This window comes from Pseudorca crassidens, chromosome 14, assembly GCF_039906515.1.
Source record: "Pseudorca crassidens isolate mPseCra1 chromosome 14, mPseCra1.hap1, whole genome shotgun sequence".
NCBI classification, from domain to species: Eukaryota; Metazoa; Chordata; class Mammalia; order Artiodactyla; family Delphinidae; genus Pseudorca; species Pseudorca crassidens.
Genome location: NC_090309.1, coordinates 1,466,418 through 1,485,767, shown reverse-complemented (window position 1 = coordinate 1,485,767; position 19,350 = coordinate 1,466,418). Strand labels below are relative to the sequence as shown.

Here is a 19,350-nt window from a genome sequence, read left to right as displayed (position 1 = left end):
CCTTTCACTTGAACACTTAGAGCCATTGTAGGGTTATTAACTGGCCTAACTTCAATATTGCTGCCTGTCAGGGAACAGGGAAGGGCCTGAGGAGAGAGAGAGAGATGGGGGAACAGCAGTCGGTGGACTTTGAACGCACACAACGTTATTGATTAAGCTCACCGTCTTATATGGGTGCAGTTAATGGCCCCCCAAAACCTTTACAAGAGTAACATCTGTTATGGTGATCTGTGATCATCATAACAAATATAATAATAATGAAAAAGATTGAAATATTGCGAGAATTACCAAAATCTGACGCAGAGAAGTGAGCAAATGCCATTGGGAAAATGGAGCTGATAGACTTGCTCATTGCAGAGCTGCCACAAACCTTCAATCTGTAAAAAATGTAGTATCTGCAAAGTGCAATAAAGCGAAGCACAATAAAAGGATGTGTGCCTGTACTTACACGTTCAACAGTTGGTTAAGTCCGCAGGTGCAGAAACCCTGGATACAGAGGGCCGATGGTACTGTGCCATTTTACATAAGGCACCTGAGCTTCCGTGGATTTTGGTATCTGCGGGAGTTCTGGAACCAATCCCCAGGATACTGAGGGATTCTGTTCTTGTAACTAGTGGGAAAACTGAAAATAGAACAAATTTCATTGATTCTGTTGCTTAGTTCTGATAAAAAAATTAAGGAAACAATATTTTTAGCATGAGATTAATATTTTCATTAGCAAGAGTAGTGATATTAGCAACTTATCTTAGCATTCCTTTCCTTGCAAGAGCACAGAAGGCTTTCCTAGGCTGGTCTACAAGTTTGAAGTCTGTCTAGATGTTTTACACTCACATTCAGTATTGTATACTGAATGGTACAGTGATGGTAAGCGGTACCATAGCCACAAAAGAAGCTGACAGATGTCCAGCCCCGAGCAGCAAGCTGCAAGGACTCAAATCACTGGAAAGTGCAGACAGCACACATCTCCCCATGAGCCAGTGGGGAGCCACGAGAGCGTCCAAAGGGCTTTCCGCTTCCCTGTGTTTCTAATCCACTGATTAAGCCTCCGGAGCTTTGCTGCTTTGAAGTTAGACTGAGCTAGCAACCTCCCGCCCACACAGAGTTTCCAGATAAAATACAGAACAACAGATGATTTTTGTAAGTATAAATATGTCCCCAATATTGCATGGGACAGGCTCATTCTAAAAATTCATTTGTCGTTTACCTGAAATTCAAATATAACTGGATGCTCTGTATTTTGACCAGCTTTTTATTCTTCCAAGAATGTAAAGATTCTTGGGGTTTTGTTTTAAGGGATGATCTGAGATTGAAGGTTTCGTGCATCCTTCCTTTACTTCACTACGAGTTCAGAACCAACCCAATCTCTGCAGTTGATTGAAGCGGCAAGTACTAACTAATACACTTCCTCTGACTTTGGTTTTCTCCCTCCTCAGCTCCTAGAGCCGAGCCCTGCAGCAGTGTGGCCACAAGGCCACCGAATCAGAAGGTGGGATGGGCTGTGCGTGACCCCAGACGAGCCCTGGTCCCACACAGTCTGGATGTCGTTCCGGTCATACTGACCATGGCCCTGTTCCTCCTCTTTCCTCCTGACTTGGTCTCAAGGATTGGATAACAATTGAGGAATTTACAAAAAGCCCAATAAGCGAAAGGCTGATTCAAGGAATAAAGACAATTTCAGTTCAATTTTATTCAGTACGAGCTTAGCCCACTTCCCAATAGTTGTCTTTTAAAACAGTCTGCTGAACCAAAATATGTTTTAGACCTGCTCCTTCTGTAAAAACATACAAACAAGAACCTGTTTAAGAAAAATGACCTGCATTCTGACTTTTCCTAAGAAAAGCAGGTTAGAAAGCCCCTTTGTAATTTTTTCAAAGGGATCACATGTGAGGCCTAGACAAGCCCCTGGTTTGCACCTGGGACATCCAGAGAGGGCAGGAGGGGGTCTCCTCCCCACACCTGGAGGAAAACAGTGGGAAAGAGGAACCAGGAAGACTTAGGAGAGAAAGGGCAGTGACTTTACCTCTGGTGCCTACCGTGTGCCAACACCGCAGAATGACTTACATGCCTCAATTCTTACATTAATCCCGTGAGGCTAAAATGGCTCAGAAGGGATTGAGTGACTAGAAAGTCTACACGGGGCAGCTTCAATCCAACCCCAGAGATTTGGAATTCCAAAGCAACGCTTAGCAGATGGAGACTTAGCACCACGTGAATTTTATAATAACTAAGTACAACACTTTATTTAATTTTCCTGAACTTGTGACAAAGTATTGATATTATTGGGGAAAAATGTTAAATGAGAATAGGAACCATCCGTGCAGTCATGAAAATTTTCAGGTTATTTGAAATCTTCAACTATCCCCAGGTCTATTTCAACCTCAGCCAGTCCTCTTCGGGGACAGGGGGCATTTTCTCCCTGTCTCCCAGCCCTCCATCCCCAGCACACAAGGGACTAAACAAAACTGCCAAGATGTTGCTACGCTCCCCAGCTCTCTACTCTGCTGGCACACAGAGCTATAAAGACCAGAGAAAGAAATTTTTCTGAAAAGCCACAGATAATTTTCCTAAGTCTTTTAAAATGCACGTGAGGGCCAGGAATTCCACCTGGCAGTCTTGGTCCCAGGCATCCATCCATCTCCCGACAGCCGACAGGGAGGCTGAGGGGCAGGGAGAGCCCAGGCATCGCCCTGAGGTCACATGGGAAGAGGGGCCCATAGTCATGGCTCATTATTCACAGATAAGGTTGCTGAGCGGTAAACACACTTTCATTCGCACAACAACTCCATAGGCAGAGGCTGTCATGACCCCCATTTTCAGAGCAAAGTCGGGGTGCAGGGGCACAGAGGGTCAGCACCCCGTCCACAGCCCTCGGCTGCCGGGAGCTGGTGCAGGGGTCAGGGCAGGCGTCCGGTGTCTGCCTTCCGTCTCAGACCCCCAGCCTCAGCCACCAGCTCGCCTAACCCCGGCACGGTGGTGGCTCCCAGACCTCACTCCCTCGGTTCTCCAGTTCGTTTCCCTCTTCCCTTCTGCAGAGGACACAGGCGCCAGCCACAGGGCCGGCTGCGCTGAGGACACGGGCAGAGCCCAGTTTCCGTGCTGCGGCGGACAGGGGAGGACACGGGGCTGAGTGCGGACGGCTGCTCCAAAGGACAGGACAGGGCCACCAGCAATGAAAGGGGAGGCACCCAAGTTCAGGGACAGGCTCTCCAGAGAGGGGCTGTTTAGGGAGGACGTTAAAGAAGATCTGAAGGTTCAGACGCAGGTGAGCCTGAGCCAGAGGGTGAAGCCGGGAAATGAAGGACAGCCACGGCGGCGAGAGCCTGTGCCTGCGGGAGGCACGGGGACACAGGAGGGGGGACACGGGGGGCATCAGGGCTGCAAAGCGGGCAGTGTGCACACCCTGGGCTCCCAGGTACCGCAGGGGTGCCACGCGGAGGCCCTCGTGGGGTGCTGTGAAGGTCTGGGTGGGAAGTGGTTTAAGCAAGAAGGGAGACTCCTGCCGGCAGGAACAGCATCTGGGGCAGCTGGGGGCAGGAGAGGCATCTCAGGGTGGTTCTCTGTCAACTGGCTTCCGTACTGACACTGACCACCAGGGGTTAGCGCAGACCCAGAGGTCAAGGGCAAAGTCTTTCCCAAGACCCCCCCCCCAGATGCACCCATGAGTCGTGGGGACCATCTGTGCTTCTGACCAACCAGCTCTAAGTGTGGAGGGTCCCCATGACCCCCATAGCATCCATAATGGTGCTTTCAGGACTCACTGAAAGCGCTACACCTACAGTTACAGTTTCATCATAGAGGATTCAGATCACAACAGCCAAATGGAAGAGGTGCTGGGAGCAAGGTCTGGGACAGAGGGAGCAGAGCTGCCGTGCCCTATCCCCCTGTCCTCGTGGAGCCTGGGCACGGCACCCCCCTGGCCCGGCCCCTCACTGCGCTCACCGGCCGGGAAGCTGCACAGAGCCTCGGGGTCCGGGGTTCGTGGGTTCTCATGTCACTGGCCACACGGCTGACCCCACTCTCCAAGACCCTCTCCTCTCCCTGGAGGGGGGATGGGATGGAAAGGCCCAACCCCGTGATCACACACTTGATCTTCTGCCATGGCGGCCCCTCCCCTGGAACTGTCTATGGGCCCAGCAGGTGTCACCTCGTTGGCACCAACTCAGGTGTGGTCTAAAGGGACTCACGGTGAACAACCAAAGGCTCCAATCACTCAGGGACTTAAAAGGGCTTTTGAAACTCGGCATCGGGAACCGGAGACAAAGACCAGACGTGTTCTCGATTATATCACAAGGAGAAACAGGAGACCTGGGCAGGTCTGGTCTTGTTTTCGAGGTGGTCAGCCGAGAAGGGTTGTGGTGGAAATAGGAGGGAAAAAAACTCCGCTGCAGCCAGGAATGATTCCAAGGAAAGGCACAAGGAGGATAAATAAGCAGCAAGGCTTTTAGGAAAACAAGAGGCTTACAGGGGATGTGGCACGAGGCTGGGAGGTGAACTCCAGGAAGGAGGACGCCAGAGGGTGTGTGTTCTGTAGCTCCCAAGTTTTTGCATCCACTTGGCTTCAAGTAAGACAAACATGTTTTATTAGCTGTGAACAGACACCGACTGATACGGACACTGAACAGCCTACAACAGGAAGGGAACCTTCGCTATTAGAGCCTCGTTTACTTTACTCTTAAAAATAACAATGCTGACCCCTTCGGCCATCTGTGCTGGGAGGTTCAATCTAGGCTGTCATTGTTAGCAGCACAGAAACTTCCCTCCAGCCTTTCGGCGTAGGCATTCTGCGTTGCAACCTGTAATCCCGCGGGCAGATTCCCTGCAACTTCTTAATTAGCTTAAAATTCCCAGAAGAAACAATTAATGGAGATCTGTGAATTATTTTGTGGACACAGAGGAGAACTACAAGTGAGGTGGCACTGACTCTTGCTAACGGTACAGAAGAGCAGGGCTGAATGCGCACAGAACCCTGAACGGCAGCCAGGAGCCGAGGGCTCGGCGGCTACATCAGAGCCCCGCTGGGGCTGTTGAGGACTTTGCGCTGTGTGCAAAGTCCTAAACAAGAGTCCCAGCTCCCTGGATGGGCTCCCCCTCGACTGCCAGCCCAAGGCAGGACCTGAGGTCTGAGCTCTGCCCTGTCTGTACGATGCCAAGAACGCAGCTCTGAGCTGACTGAGAGTAACACTTTCCTGGAGCAGAAATCTGATATCCAACACTCTTGGCCTTGAACAAAATGGAGGATTTAAAATATGACGGCACGGAGCGCCTGGCTGTGGACTACGTGGAGGGGATTCTGCAGCCCACGCCCACCTGTGACACCTGGGATCAGATCTGGAACTTCCAAGCCAGGCCTGATGATCTGCTCATTTCCACCTACCCGAAAGCAGGTAGGCGGGAGGGATGGGGGGGAGATGCAGAGGGGGGTTAGGAAGAGAAGCAGGAAAGATGCATCAATAATGAAATAAAGAGGGCTTCCCTGGTGGCGCAGTGGTTGAGAGTCCGCCTGCCGATGCAGGGGACACGGGTTCGTGCCCCGGTCCGGGAAGATCCCACATGCCGCGGAGCGGCTGGGCCCGTGAGCCATGGCTGCTGAGCCTGCGCGTCCGGAGCCTGTGCTCCGCAACGGGAGAGGCCACAACAGTGAGAGGCCCACGTGCCGCAACAAAAAATAATAATAATAATGAAATAAAGAAACCGACCTGGATTTGAGTGGAAAGCTGTTGACTGGGCAGAGTGATACTGCCAAGACAAATCACAGGTAGTAGCTGAAACCACACAAAAAATATTAAAATGACCTACACATCTTAAGAATTTAATTCTTTCTGTGATGTACCTGTTTTTTTACTTCCCTGAAAGAGAGTGAATCAAACAGCCCAAAACAAAGGGGCCAGACTTGCTGCCTTACTTGTTCCCAGCACAGGCCCATATAGCAGAGCCAGACAGGGGACCCCGCCTGATCTAGGGAAGAGGAGGGGCTTGGGCTCTGCAATGCTGAGCTTGTAAGTCTCCCAGCTCAGGGTCCCAGAAATACTCTCTTAATTTCCACCCTCCCTGGTGGTAGGTTGTGAACCTACTTTCTTATTTCAATAGTCAGTTTAACAAAGTCACTGAAGAAACAAGACAAACTTGAGCTCAGCCACTGCATCATAAAAATGCGGGGGTGAGCAGAGAGAAAGAGTTCTCTGCAGTTATTTGTGTATATCTACAGTTAGACCAAAAATACAGTATTCAACTCATACCCCAATTGCACTGACATCTGCTCTCTGCAAAGTCAAGCTCCATGTCAATAACTTCTGCTACATGCTCACACACATGTGCACACACACACACACACACACACGCTCCACCCCCTTTGCCTTTATCTGTAACAATCTGACAAAAGGCTCTACAGGTAGATGGGGCCTTAGACTCACCCGTCCATCGGTTTCATATCAGCCCTGATTTTCTGATCTTACTCATCATGAGTCTGATCAGAATTAAAATTTTCTAAATGTGAATTTCTGAAAGTACCCACTGGTGGGGATCACATCTCACTGCCTTAATTTCACCCACAACTCTTAATTTATTACCATAATTTCAGTACAATGCTTAATCATTCATCTTTTCTCCACCTGCCATATGTGAGCATTAAGATTTGGTTCATTTAGGGTTTTCATGGGTTAGGGGCAAGCAGGACCGTACAATGCAAATACCACGCTCAAAAAGCGAAGCACTTGCCCGCTAAGGTAATATTTAGTCAATCACACAAAACCTGTGCACTAATAAAGGCTCTACTGATCAGAGGGAAGAAACAAGCTCAGATCATGGAATGGTTCACACCTAACTTTTTAGCAGAATAATAAGTGCTCTGTGACTGAGGTGAGATAAACACACTGCAGAACCGCTGACTGCTAGGGGACGATCTGACCCTGAACCTCCAGTCGCACTGGAGTCTGCCCCAGCGTTAACCCGTGGCTGTCAATGCAGAATAAACACACAAAGCGAGTACACTTGAACTTCCTTTGAGTCAATAGCTAAAGAAATATTGGTCCTGGATCCTGTAATGAAAGAGTTGGTGTCAGAAAATATTAGAAGCTAACTGGTCGAGGATGTAAACTGCAGCTGCTCTCTTGTTTCCTAAGCTGTGCCCCCTGGCAGACCTAGAAGTGCTGAATTGGGAGCATGAGAAAGGGTCTCGTAACCAGAGTTGACCAGCCCAGACCCAGGACTCAGAGCTCAGTCTCCCAGCCTCCTCCTGCCACGGACTCAGTCAGGTGTCTGGTCAGTAGTCTTCAGCCAAGGCCGAAGGTCAGGTGGCAGCCCCACGCTGGTCAGGATGGGGCGGCCCGCAGGAGCTGACCGGAGCTGGGAGACAGAGGCCCTTCTCGGGGGCAGCGGGGGCAGTGAGGGCGCAGCCTCTGGGTCGAGGTTCCAGGCAGCAAAATGCGGAGTGGCCTCTGCACATCTTCTATCAATCAGACCTCTGCCTCCTTCCCTCAAATCCCAGAATGTAAATCAGATCTCAGGACATTTAGAATCTCGGCAGCAAAGGAGCCTAGGGAATGCACTTTTTAGCCTTTCAGGTAAAATAGAGGAAAGTGTGAAAATGGAGACTAAACCCTAATCTTTCATTCATTCGGCCAACACATAACAAGAGCCTCCTCCCGCGTAGCAAGCCCATGCTACACACTTGGGAAACAGAGTCTGAAGACCACACCGTGATGACTCTCCACATCACAGGCTGGCGGACTGTGAGAAGGACTCTCGTTCTGCCTTTCTAAGGAACTGTGCAGCTAACTCAATAGCATAACAATCCTAATTAATGGTTGTACAGAATAAAAAAAGAACTATATATTTATGAATCTAATGTCCACTCCAGATTGGAGTCTTTGTATAAAAATCCATATCATACCATATTATGATAACACAAGATATAAACAAAGAAGGATGGTTTCTGAATTCCATTATAAAGCTGGCTTTAAAGTTCACACGGCTGCTCTAACAAGTGTTTGGTCACATTCTAAGAACTGCAGTAGATAAAGCCTGTGCTTCCTCATCTTCCTGGGGAATAAGGAACAACCTGGACGCAGGAGATCGTGGACTTGATACAAAATGAGGGTGATATTGACAGAAGCCAGCGGGCACCTACTCACGAGCGATTCCCCTTCATCGAGTGGAAAATCCCGGGCATGGAATCTGGTGAGTACGGCACAGCTGCACCTGACCCCGGGCCTAGACACCCACCAGGGATTTTTACTATCCAGTAGCCCTCTCAGAATTCTAGGCATTCAAACAACCATCGATGGACTCCGTGACTATCTTTCTCACCATCTGGCCATCGTTCTAACTCCAGACATTTTCTAATCAAGTTACTGTTTATGCAAAAGTAAGTTAAGTTTTGATTCTCCAATTAGAAATTAACTTCACTCCACAAGGATGAGCCTAGGTAAGATAATTTTATAGTGGAAGGGTTTGAATTTTTTAGGTTCTTCTTTATTTGGTTTATTGTTATGGTTAAAAACTGCTCTAGCCAGGCTTCCCTGGTGGCGCAGTGGTTGGGAGTCCGCCTGCCGATGCAGGGGACACGGGTTCGTGCCCCGGTCCGGGAGGAACCAACATGCTGCGGAGCGGCTGGGCCCGTGAGCCATGGCTGCTGAGCCTGCGCGTCCGGAGCCTGTGCTCCGCAATGGGAGAGGCCACAACAGTAAGAGGCCTGAGTACTGCAAAACAAAAACAAAAACAAAAACTACTGCTCTAGCCCAAAAAACCCATTCGTGAGCTACAAGTATTCTCTCAGATGAGATCCACAGAGTTACAGGCGGCCTGGAACTGTTCCTAACGTAGTAATAACAAAGCAGCAAGATTCTGAAGCAAATAGAGAAAAGTAATGGGAAGTCATTGAAAATTAATTTTACAGGCTTGGAACAAGCTAATGCAATGCCCTCACCACGGATCCTAAAGACGCACCTTCCCATCCACTTGCTGCCACCATCCTTCCTGGAGAAAAACTGTAAGGTAAAGAGCCAAAGGAATTCAGAGTTGACCCCTTAGAAGGACCTCAGACTGGTCCTCAATCCATTTCCTCTTAAAACACTTCGCTTGTTAAAAAAAAAAAAAATGAGTCCACCTTGTCACATCATCAATATGCAAATTGATATGAATGCTTTCCACCTCCCACAAAAGCCAAATCACAGGAATGCAGCATCGGAAAGATTCATCTGTATGGAATATACCCACCCTAACATAACTGTTGGTCTAATCCTGGTTTTGCTTCTTCCCTCCCTCCCTCTACTCCCAGATGATCTACGTAGCAAGAAACCCCAAGGACAGCATGGTGTCTTATTACCACTTCCACAGGATGAATAAAGGGCTTCCTGCTCCAGGAACCTGGGAAGAGTACTTTGAGAGTTTTCTGGCCGGGGACGGTGAGAGAACTCAGCTTTGTTCCCATCCTTTCTCAAAATCCTCAAATACTCTACAGAGAAGCATTTCCTTAGAACAGCAGGGGCTCTGCCTTCTTCACCGTGAGGGAATCACCAGCGTGACCTTCTCCCTCTCTTCAGGATTCTCCTCCCAGGTGGGTGCTTGTCAGCTGGGTTTCCGCGACTCACTGCCCTATTTCTGATCCCGTCCTGCAGTGTGTTGGGGCTCCTGGTACGACCATGTGAAGGGATGGTGGGATGCCAAGGACCAGCACCGCATCCTCTACCTCTTCTACGAGGACATGAAGAGGGTAAGGAGCAGGGCCGCCTCACATGTTCCCCTCTGCCGGAAAATATTTCAGTCATAACGTGCGGACCCCATCAGGGACTCACAGATTGAAACAGGGCACAGAAGACGCTACATTTCACCAGCTGCAGCTGTCCACGCATCAAAGAACACCTGGGACGTCATGAGTTTCTGTATCACACAGTCTCACCTGAGCTTCCTGGAGCTCTGGGCTCTGGGACACCTTTTCCTTATAGGCAGAGGATGGCAAAATGAGGGATGCCTTTTTTTCTCCTTGTATGTAGACTTTTAAATTCCATTTAGAAGGGAAAACAAATCTAGCATATTTTGGGGTTTTTTTATTAGTACTTGAGGAACGTCATAGTTTCAAGAAACAGTTTAAGAAATTATGGCGCGGGCTTCCCTGGTGGCGCAGTGGTTGGGAGTCCGCCTGCCGATGCAGGGGACGCGGGTTCGTGCCCCAGTCCGGGAAGATCTCGCATGCCGCAGAGCGGCTGGGCCCGTGAGCCATGGCCGCTGAGCCTGCGCGTCCGGAGCCTGTGCTCCTCAACAGGAGAGGCCACAACAGTGAGAGGCCCGCGTACCGCAAAAAAAAAAAAAAAAAGAAATTATGGCGCAGTGGGAAACACTAATGGTTTAGAGTCAAAATTCCTGAATCCCAGTTCTGGCTTTACTGCCTACTGGCAATTATTCTTTGTGAAGATGCTGAGCATCTAGGAATTTAGTTTCCTTACATGCAGAAAGGAGATAGTAATATGCACTCCAAGAGCTGTTATAACGACTAAATGAGGTGGTGTCATGAGAGTATATTGTAAATGGTCATCTACCCAGTCCTTTCTGTGACTCCACTGAATACAGGGATCTATACAGAATTACAGTCTCTGTTCTAGAATTTATAACAGAAAGCCTGGTTCTCAAAAGGTACGTCACAGACAGCTGCATGGCCTCTCAGAGCCCATGCCAGGCCTGCTAAGTCAGACGTGCAGTTTTAAAAGATTAATCGGGGATTCCTGTGCACATTAGTTTAGCTGCATTTCTCTTAGGCTCCATCACTACTGGGCTTTATCCAGTTGTGTCTACAAAATATCTGAGGAGTGAAAAACACAGCATCATTTTTCTATGTTTTTTATTGAGATACAACTGACAAGTAACATTATGTTCGTTTCAGGTGTACAGGATAATGATTTGACATTTGTGTGTACTGAGAAATTATCTCCATAATCAGTCAACATCTGTCACCACACACAGTGACAAAAATTTTCTTTCTTGTGGTGAGAACTTTTAAGATCTATTCTCGGCACAGTGTTATTATACTGTACGACACAATGTTATTAATTATACAACACAGTGTGATTAGTTATCGTCACCATGATGTACACTACATCCTAGGACTTGTTTATCTTACAACTGGAATTTTGAACATTTTGACCCCCTTCACCCACTTCACCTCCCACCTCTGGCAAACACTGATCTGTTCTGTATGGTTTTTTTAAATAGGTAAGTTTCTAGGATTACATTTCTAGGATTCTCAGAACCATGATTCCAGGGCTAGCAGGACAACCCATACAGGTATCATAAAATTCTCTCCCTTGTGTTTACTTGGTACAAGCACCACAAGAGAGCACCGAAAAACTAAACAACAGGAGGGCATACAAAAGGAGACTCTGGTCACATATACATATATGCACTGCTGCAGTTCAGAGAGTTGTCTCGTCATAGGATTCCAGATATAGACACTCAAGGAATATTATGACAGGGGTTATAAGGAAGGGTTTGCTCTTTTATGACTGGATGTGACAAACTGGGGCCATGATATCAGATGCTACTAAGCTAAGACCAGGGAAAGTCCATGTAGGTGACGCTTGCCCACATATTGTCATAGCAGTGCCAAAGGAGGATGTGTCCCTGGGAACGGTGTATAGATCCCTGGGGTAGATCCTAATGCATTATGAATGCCAGGAGGAGACTTCACCGAAATAGGCAGTCTAACCTCAGGGTCCCCAGCGCCCTCTTACATGTTTCTGCGATCATGCTCTGGGCTGTCACCTGCCTGTGGTCACTCAGAGCGCACAGTTCTCAGCACTCTTGCTGATTCCTAGTCTGTGTGAGGCCAACTAAATTAAGCACTTTTGACATCCAAGCTTCAAAGCGGGAGCCCATTTTAAAGCAGGAGACACAGTGGCGGGGATAAACGCTCCCACCGGCAACGCACCACTCCTCCCGGACACAGGGGCCTTCCCACACCACAGCGCCCCAGGGCTGCATCCCTCTGAGGAGGAAACAGTGGCGACAATGGGGCTGAAACCTTCTCAGAGACACCGAAGCACCTGGACCAGCTGGGCACTGCAGCTACTGCCACGGGGCCTGTTGGGTGCAAAGAAGTCCCTCCCACCCTCGTGCCCCCCTCACCGGCACCACTGGGAAAGTCTGGGGCCACTTCTGTCCACATGAGAAGCAGGAGACGGGCCTCTGTGGCCAGGTCCCCAACGCTGCTGCAACACCTGCTCGCAGCATCAGTCCAGTGGCTGTCCCCGTGGGGCATTTAGCTGGACGGGCTAGAGCAGGACATTTGGGCCTAATTCTGGACACATCCCTCTGTGGCATGCGCCCCATGCACTGCATGTCACTGTGTGGTGAGTGTCTCACTGACACGCTCAGTTGACGCTTCCATGTTAGAACAAGAAGAGCGTAATGACTCCAGTTGATACAGTCACCACATCAAAGTGAGTCACATCTGAAAACCTGAGCACTTGTGAGACACGATTTTTTAAAATTTTAATTCATGACATGTTACTGATTACTAGCATTAATTCATTCCAACAGTCTTCTGAAACTATTATTTATTGATATAAATTATCTTATATCAAGTCTTTTCTTTTGACTCTGATCATAGAACCCAAAGCATGAAATTCTGAAGCTGGCAGAATTTATTGGAAAGAGCCTAGATGATAAAGTTCTGGATACAATTGTCCATTACAGTTCATTTGACGTCATGAAGCAGAACCCGATGGCAAACTACACGTCGATTCCAGCTCCATTCATGAACCACTCTATTTCTCCATTCATGAGAAAAGGTTTTTATGTTTCCTTTTCACCATAATCTTAAAGGAATTGTCCAATATTTCAGAGTCTTCGGGGAGTTTCTTCTCTATAGATAAGAAAAATAAGATCAATAATAAATGGTTCTGGGAAAAAATAATTTACGAAGCCACAGATGAAATGAAATCAACATTCAGCCACAACTGGAGAGTGAGGTTTGGTGTCTAAGTCCAGCCCTTTATCCTCACCTTCCTTCTGGAGTTCTGGCTGATAAGGTGAAAACATACAGAATTAAGTCAGATGGAGCAAAGAATCCACTTTCCGGAGGGCTCTAAGCTATCAGAGAGGTCCATTCACTCCAACATACTTACTGACTGGAGTGGCTACCATGTGCCAGACACTGTTCTGGGCAATGTCCACAGCAGTGACCAAAACACACGAAAACTCAGGATAATAGTTGCCAGTAAGTACTATGTAGAAAAGGCAGTCTGGGAAAGGTAACAGGGATTGCATGTGGAGAACTGGAGGGGAATCTTCTTTCTCTTCCCTCCTTTCTCAAAACCGCACGTTGAGTCCTTCAAGAAGCAGGCCCTTCTACCTGCAGGACGCCAGCCACAGGCACAAGCACCGAGCGTGCTGCGACGGGCAGGAGGGAAGGACAAGAGAGCTCCTCAGACCTGCTGTTCACGCGGCCGTGTCACCTCCCGACCCACAAGCCAGACAGGCGATTCCTCCCCCTTCCAGGAGGAGACACTGCCAGGCCAGCCAGAGAAATGTTTGCCCGGCTCTGTCCCTCCCTGACGGGGAGTAGAAATCCTCACACAGAAACGGGAGAACAGAGAAATCCAAATCCCCCCACGGTACTGACACCCACCACCCCACGTCTGTTTCAGGGGCTGTGGGAGATTGGAAGAATCACTTCACTGTGGCCCAGAACGAGAGATTTGATGAAGATCACAAGAGGAAGATGGCTGACACCACTCTAACTTCCCACATCCGATTCTTGTAAGGAATTAAAAGAACCAGAGTCCATCAGTGTGAAAGCTGATTACCCCAACCACGTGACACTGGATTCAGGCAGTCACACTAGTGCTCCTTGTGTTTGCTTTTGTTCACCCTAAAAAAAGTGACAGGGCTATCAGAGGTCAGGGCAAAGTGGAGGGTGGGCAGGGTGGCAGCGTGAAAACCATGGCGTCATTGCTAATTATCATCACATGTCAATTTTCCACAGATCATGCGCTTGTTAACGTATTAAAAATGCTTCGGTCATCACACAAAAACGCACTAAAATTTACAGATTAAGTTCAAGCCAATTTTTAAATGCAGCACTAAAATGTGTAAACAGTTATTTCTAGCAATTTCTTGGTAGCCAAGTAACCATCAGGTGACTCTGTTTCTAAGTCACTCCAGAGCACCCACCCCAGCCTCTCACCACGGCCTCTACATTTAATGGGGCCCGCGCCCCCAGCCCAGCCGCGCCGCAATCCATCCCGGCCTCCCACCTTAACCTCCCTCCCTCCAGCGCCTCTGCAATCCTGCTCTAATCCATCAGCAACATCCGTTGGTTTTAATTCCAGGAAGTCTCATCTCTACAGCCATCCCCCGGTTCAGAAGCCTCTCCCTCTTGCCTATAAGCTACCTAACTCGTTTCTCTGTTCATCATACATCAGCCAAGCTTGTTTTCCCACAACAAGACTCATTATATTTCTCTTTAGCTCAGAATCCTTCAATGATTCTGAATGTTTGCTGCCTAGAAGATAAATCCCAAGCTTTTTAGCCATCAATTCAAAGGCAGCTACAACCATATGACACAGTTGACTGACCTTCCAAACCACCTTCCAGCTGGATTTCATTCTGCCAGTCACCCTCCTTGCCTCAGCGACGAGTGCCTGCGCTGGGCCTGAGCGCATCTCACAGGTTCCCAGATGATAGTTTCACTTTCACCCCGCCTCCTCCTGACATTTCCTTTCCTTCCTTCCTACCCATCCAAAACATAGACAACAAGTCCAATAACCAGCACAGGTCTCCCATCTTCCTACAGATACTGCAACCTGAAGGGTTGCTGCTCTTCTGCAGTCCTTTACACTTAGCATAATTCTTCTGTGATTAAGATTAAAGTATATCATGCTATCTCTTGGATGTCTACATTGTCTCTTTTGTGCATATTTAAATTTTCATTTGTTTATTTTTTCTCCAAGATAGGGACATTGCTAGATACTTCTTTGCAAACCAAATGGCAAACAATATGCTCAAAAATAAGTAACTGAAATACTATATCAGTTAAGGAAATCTAAAAAGCCAACTTTTTACATTCTAAGTAGTCCCTGGAACAGCTATCATCTATAGCCGTGCTGTGTTAGCTACTAGCTGCATGTAGCTATTTAAATTATTTAAAATTTGGAAAGATCCACACACCCCAATGTTCACAGCAGCACATTTACAATAGCCAAGACGTGGAAACAACCTAAATGTCCACTGATAGATGAATGGATAAATGAGAGGTGGTACACATACACAGTGGAATATTACTCAGGCATAAAAAATGCAACCTTGTCATCTGTGACAACATGGATGGACCTAGAGGATTTTACGCTAAGTGAAATAATCAAAGACAAATACCATATCCATTATACTTACATGTGGAATCTAAAAAACAAAACAGACAAACAAAACAAAACAGAAACTGACTCACAGGTACAGAATGTAATATACAGCGTAGGGAATATAGTCAATAGCACTGCAATAATTTTATATGGTAACAGATGGTTACCTGACTTATTGTGGTGATCAATCCTTAATGAATATAAATGTGAAATCACTATGTTGAACACTTGAATACTAATATAATATTGTATGTCAACTGCAATTTAAAAAAATAAAAATAGGGCTTCCCTGGTGGCGCAGTGGTTAAGAATCCACCTGCCAATGCAGGTAACACGGGTTCGAGCCCTGGTCCGGGAAGATCCCACATGCCGTGAAGCAACTAAGCCCATGTGCCAGAACTACTGAAGCCCGTGTGCCTAGAGCCCATGCTCCGCAGCGAGAGAAGCCACCGCAATGAGAAGCCCGCGCACGGCAAGGAAGAGTAGCCCCCACTCACCAAAACTAAAGAAACCCCGTGGGCTTCCCTGGTGGCACAGTGGTTGAGAGTCCGCCTGCCGATGCAGGGGACACGAGTTCGTGCCCCGGTCCAGGAGGATACCACGTGCCGCGGAGCAGCTAGGCCTGTGAGCCATGGCCGCTGAGCCTGCGCGTCCAGAGCCTGTGCTCCGCAACGGGAGAGGCCACAACGGTGTGTGAGTGTGTGTGTGTAGGGCCAGGGGATTTTGTGGCGATGCGTCTTACATCCAGAGCACCCCGACAGAGATGACGGCTCTCAGCTGGCAGGTTAGAAGCCTCCATTTCAATGGCCCTGAAGGGGACGCACCACACCCTCCTAACAGGCAGCCTCCCCAGTGAAAGTCTGGGGCCTGACAACAAGTAAAGCTCCTGGAACTATGGCTCCAGACTGCTTGCTCTCTGCCCTACCCCCACCATCACCACCATAGAGGCCAAAAGCCTTACTAGGGGTACTGGGGACATTCTTCTTGGTCCTTTACGTTGGCTAGCCCATAAACTGGTCCCATTTGAGTGTCGTGCAGAACGACAGGCTTCACCTGAAGGTGTCCGGCAAGCTGCGGCACGCTAGCTACTCCGGTGGCTCTGCACCCCCAGCAAGAGCTTGAGCCAGAAGTCTCTGTGACTGATGACCGCGGACAGAGCCTCTGGGGAAGGGAGGGGCCCCACCTGCAAGTGACCCTGGGGGTTTGCACTCAGTGCCTTCCGGGACTGTTGCCCGCTGCGTCCCCCCTGAAGAGCAGCCATCAGCTTCTCAGGAGCCCCTGTCAAAACTGGGTGACCGACCCAGGGAGGCCTCGTGAACCTCCAGCCTGATACTCCCATTTTGGGGTGGCTCGACTCACAAAACCTTTCCTGTCAAGTGCAAACGGTGGATTCAAGAGCGGCGGCCTGGCCACGCAGGCATCTGGGCCCTACCTGAGAAAGCAGCAGCTATCTCTCCAGGGAAAGCTTTGCCCCCCGCTGAGCCAGGTGAGTCACTGCACGGCTCACTGGAGCCCTCAATTCACAGACGCCCCTAAATGCTGAATGCCTGCTTTGACTAAGCGAAAGCCCACTGATTTCCACTGGACTGCAGTGCCAGCCCTGCAACACCAAAAGCGGACACGGCCCCTCCACCCAGAGGCCAGAATCCAGGCCCCTCTCAGGGTTCTGGCCAATGCCTGCCTTGATGAACCGTGCTCTGTGCTTACTGACTCCTGGGCTTTGCCAGTGGCCTAGCTACCAGGTCTGCCATTATAAAAACTAGAGTAGCGTTAAAGACACCCCCCTGGGGCCGTGAACTGTGGAAACAAATGATGACTGCTGACTGCACTTTCCGGGGTCCTCATGTGGATGTCCACAGAAAGGACCCTTCTCTGATGGGACACGCTAGAACTAAACTGCTAGTTGAGCACGCGCTGCCCTGGCTGCTACCATCCTGCTGCCTGGATCCACCATCACATCAGACGTGACAACGCAGCCACCGTCACAGAAAAGGCACAAAGTGAAGGGCTCCGTCTCTGCAGAGGCTGCCACTGGGTTCCGGACTGGTGACTCCTGCCCAGAGCTGCTCTGGTCTCTCCTGACAGACTGACCTCCGACCCCTCCCAGGCGTTTTATTGGTGGAGCCTCATCACCGGTGACACTTTTTCAGGTTTTGGTGCTGCTGTTTCAGTCAAGTCAGCCAACTGCAGTCACACTGCTGCAGCCCCTGAAACTAGAATTTGTCGCGTGTTTGGTTTTGTGGGGCTTTTTGCAACCTGAACACAGCATGCCTTTTACCAAAAAGCAGCTCGACAATGGCTGACCGGGGGGTGTTCAATGGAGCTCCCGTGCTCCCTGCCTTCCGCAGACATTTGATATTGTTAAGCGTTGAGATGGCCTCTGGAAAAATCAACTCAAAAAGGGTTTGACTGCTTCCCTCACATCCTGGTCTGCACACCTTACCAAGGCAGGTGGTCACTAAATGTGGCTATCCCCAGAAAGATGCCCTCTGCCACTTGCCGGGTAATGATCAGGATGAACAGTTGGCAGTTCCTTAAAAAGTTAAACATACTTACCACAGAGCCCAGCGATTTCCCCTCCTAGGTCTGTACCCTAGAGAAATAAAAACTTACGTCCACACAAAACTCTGGACGTGAATGTTTATAGTGGCTCTATTCATAATTACCCCAAAACTCGAAACGAACCCAATGTCCTGCAGTTGGTGAATGGATAAATAACGGCACATCCGTACAATGAGTATCAGTTAGTGATGAAAGGGAACAAATTATTGACAAATGAGACAACCTGAACGAATCTCAAAGGCATTTTGCTGAGGAAAAGAAACCTGTCGCAAAAGGTTTGTTTCCATTTATATGACATTCATAAATGACAAAGTGATAGTGATGAAGAACAGATGGCGGTTGTCAGAGATTAGGGATGGGAGGCGTGTCAGCCACGATGGGGTAGGGTGAGGGTAATGAAACTATTCTGTGGACTGATTATGCCAGTGATTACAAGAGTCTGTACATGTATTAAAATTCAAAGAACTGTATGCCAAAAGAAAAGATAATATTACTGTACGTTAATTGGAAAAATAAAAGGTGGGGAGGACTTCAAAAACGCCAAATTTCTTATTCCTTTTTTTTTTTTTTTTTTTTGCGGTACGTGGGCCTCTCACTGTTGTGGCCTCTCCCGTTGCGGAGCACAGGCTCCGGACGCGCAGGCTCAGCTGCCATGGCTCACGGGCCCAGCCGCTCTGCGGCATGTGGGATCTTCCCGGACCGGGGCACAAACCCGCATTCCCTGCATTGACAGGCAGACTCCCAACCACTACGCCCCCAGGGAAGCCCTCTTATTCCTTTTTCTATTGAGCTAAATTGACATATAACGTTAGTTTCAGGTGTACAATATAATGATTTGATATTTGTATGTATTGCGAAATGATCATCACAATAAGTCTAGTAAATATCCATCATTTTTTTCCTTGTGATGAGAACTTTTAAGATCGACTCTCTCAGCAACTTTCAAGTATACAGTAGAGTCTTATTAACTGTAGTTACCATGCTGCGCACAACATCCCCCAGACTTATTTGCTTCATAAATCAGAGTTTGTACGTTTCCACCCCCTTCACCCATCTTGCCCACTCCCACACCCTGCCTCTGCCACACCAATCTCTTCTCTGTATCTATGAGTTCAGTTGTTTGGGGGTTTTTCTGGTTTTGTTTCATAAAATGTCAAAAATGTCCAAAGTTTGACCAAAATGTCCATTTTATAAAAGACAAAGAAAGACTGTGGAAATGTTCCAGATTAAAGAAACCTGAAGAGATGTGACAATTAAATGCAAAACCTGACTCTAGCCTGGATCTCATACTGGAAGGGAAAATAAAATGCTATAACGTCCTTGATGTTAATAGATACAACAAAAGCCCTGTAGTCTTAGTTCTAAGTTTCCTCAAAACCCAGAAGAAAATGACCAGTGATCTTAGGTTCTGTCCTGCTGATCGGTTTCTGTATCAATTAAT

The 19,350-nt window shown here is 48.3% G+C and overlaps 2 protein-coding genes and 1 long non-coding RNA gene across 7 annotated transcripts in view; 1 reads left to right on the top strand and 2 right to left on the bottom strand.

The window, feature by feature from the left end:
* Positions 1-19,350, bottom strand: part of LOC137205822 (uncharacterized) — a 92,871-nt gene that overhangs the window by 72,336 nt on the left and 1,185 nt on the right. The gene's annotated exons all lie outside the window — the stretch shown is intronic.
* LOC137205821 (sulfotransferase 1C4-like) lies at positions 4,877-14,876 on the top strand. 5 transcript variants are annotated; one of them, XM_067704004.1, is made up of 7 exons: positions 4,893-5,384; positions 8,050-8,175; positions 8,894-8,991; positions 9,275-9,500; positions 9,615-9,709; positions 12,599-12,779; positions 13,638-14,876. In XM_067704004.1, the coding sequence occupies exons 1-7, from the start codon at positions 5,231-5,233 to the stop codon at positions 13,751-13,753; spliced, it is 996 nt and encodes a 331-aa protein (XP_067560105.1). In that variant the 5' UTR covers positions 4,893-5,230; the 3' UTR covers positions 13,754-14,876. The 5 variants fall into 5 exon arrangements, with proteins under 5 accessions (XP_067560108.1, XP_067560109.1, XP_067560106.1 ...); XM_067704006.1 differs by having other exon boundaries at positions 4,901-5,384; positions 9,275-9,401; XM_067704007.1 differs by lacking the exon at positions 12,599-12,779 and having other exon boundaries at positions 4,877-5,384.
* LOC137205824 (uncharacterized) lies at positions 10,815-14,688 on the bottom strand. The gene is made up of 2 exons (XR_010934300.1): positions 14,568-14,688; positions 10,815-12,853 (listed from the first exon to the last, which is right to left on the bottom strand). It is a non-coding gene; the product is annotated as an uncharacterized lncRNA (long non-coding RNA).

Bases quoted from the DNA above. Each gene is read 5' to 3' on its own strand.
- LOC137205821 (XM_067704004.1), top strand. From the start codon at position 5,231: ATGGAGGATTTAAAATATGACGGCACGGAGCGCCTGGCTGTGGACTAC. The intron at 5,385-8,049 runs GTAGGCGGGAGG...CTGGGGAATAAG, and splicing joins TTCCACCTACCCGAAAGCAG to GAACAACCTGGACGCAGGAG. The intron at 12,780-13,637 runs GTTTTTATGTTT...CGTCTGTTTCAG, and splicing joins TTCTCCATTCATGAGAAAAG to GGGCTGTGGGAGATTGGAAG.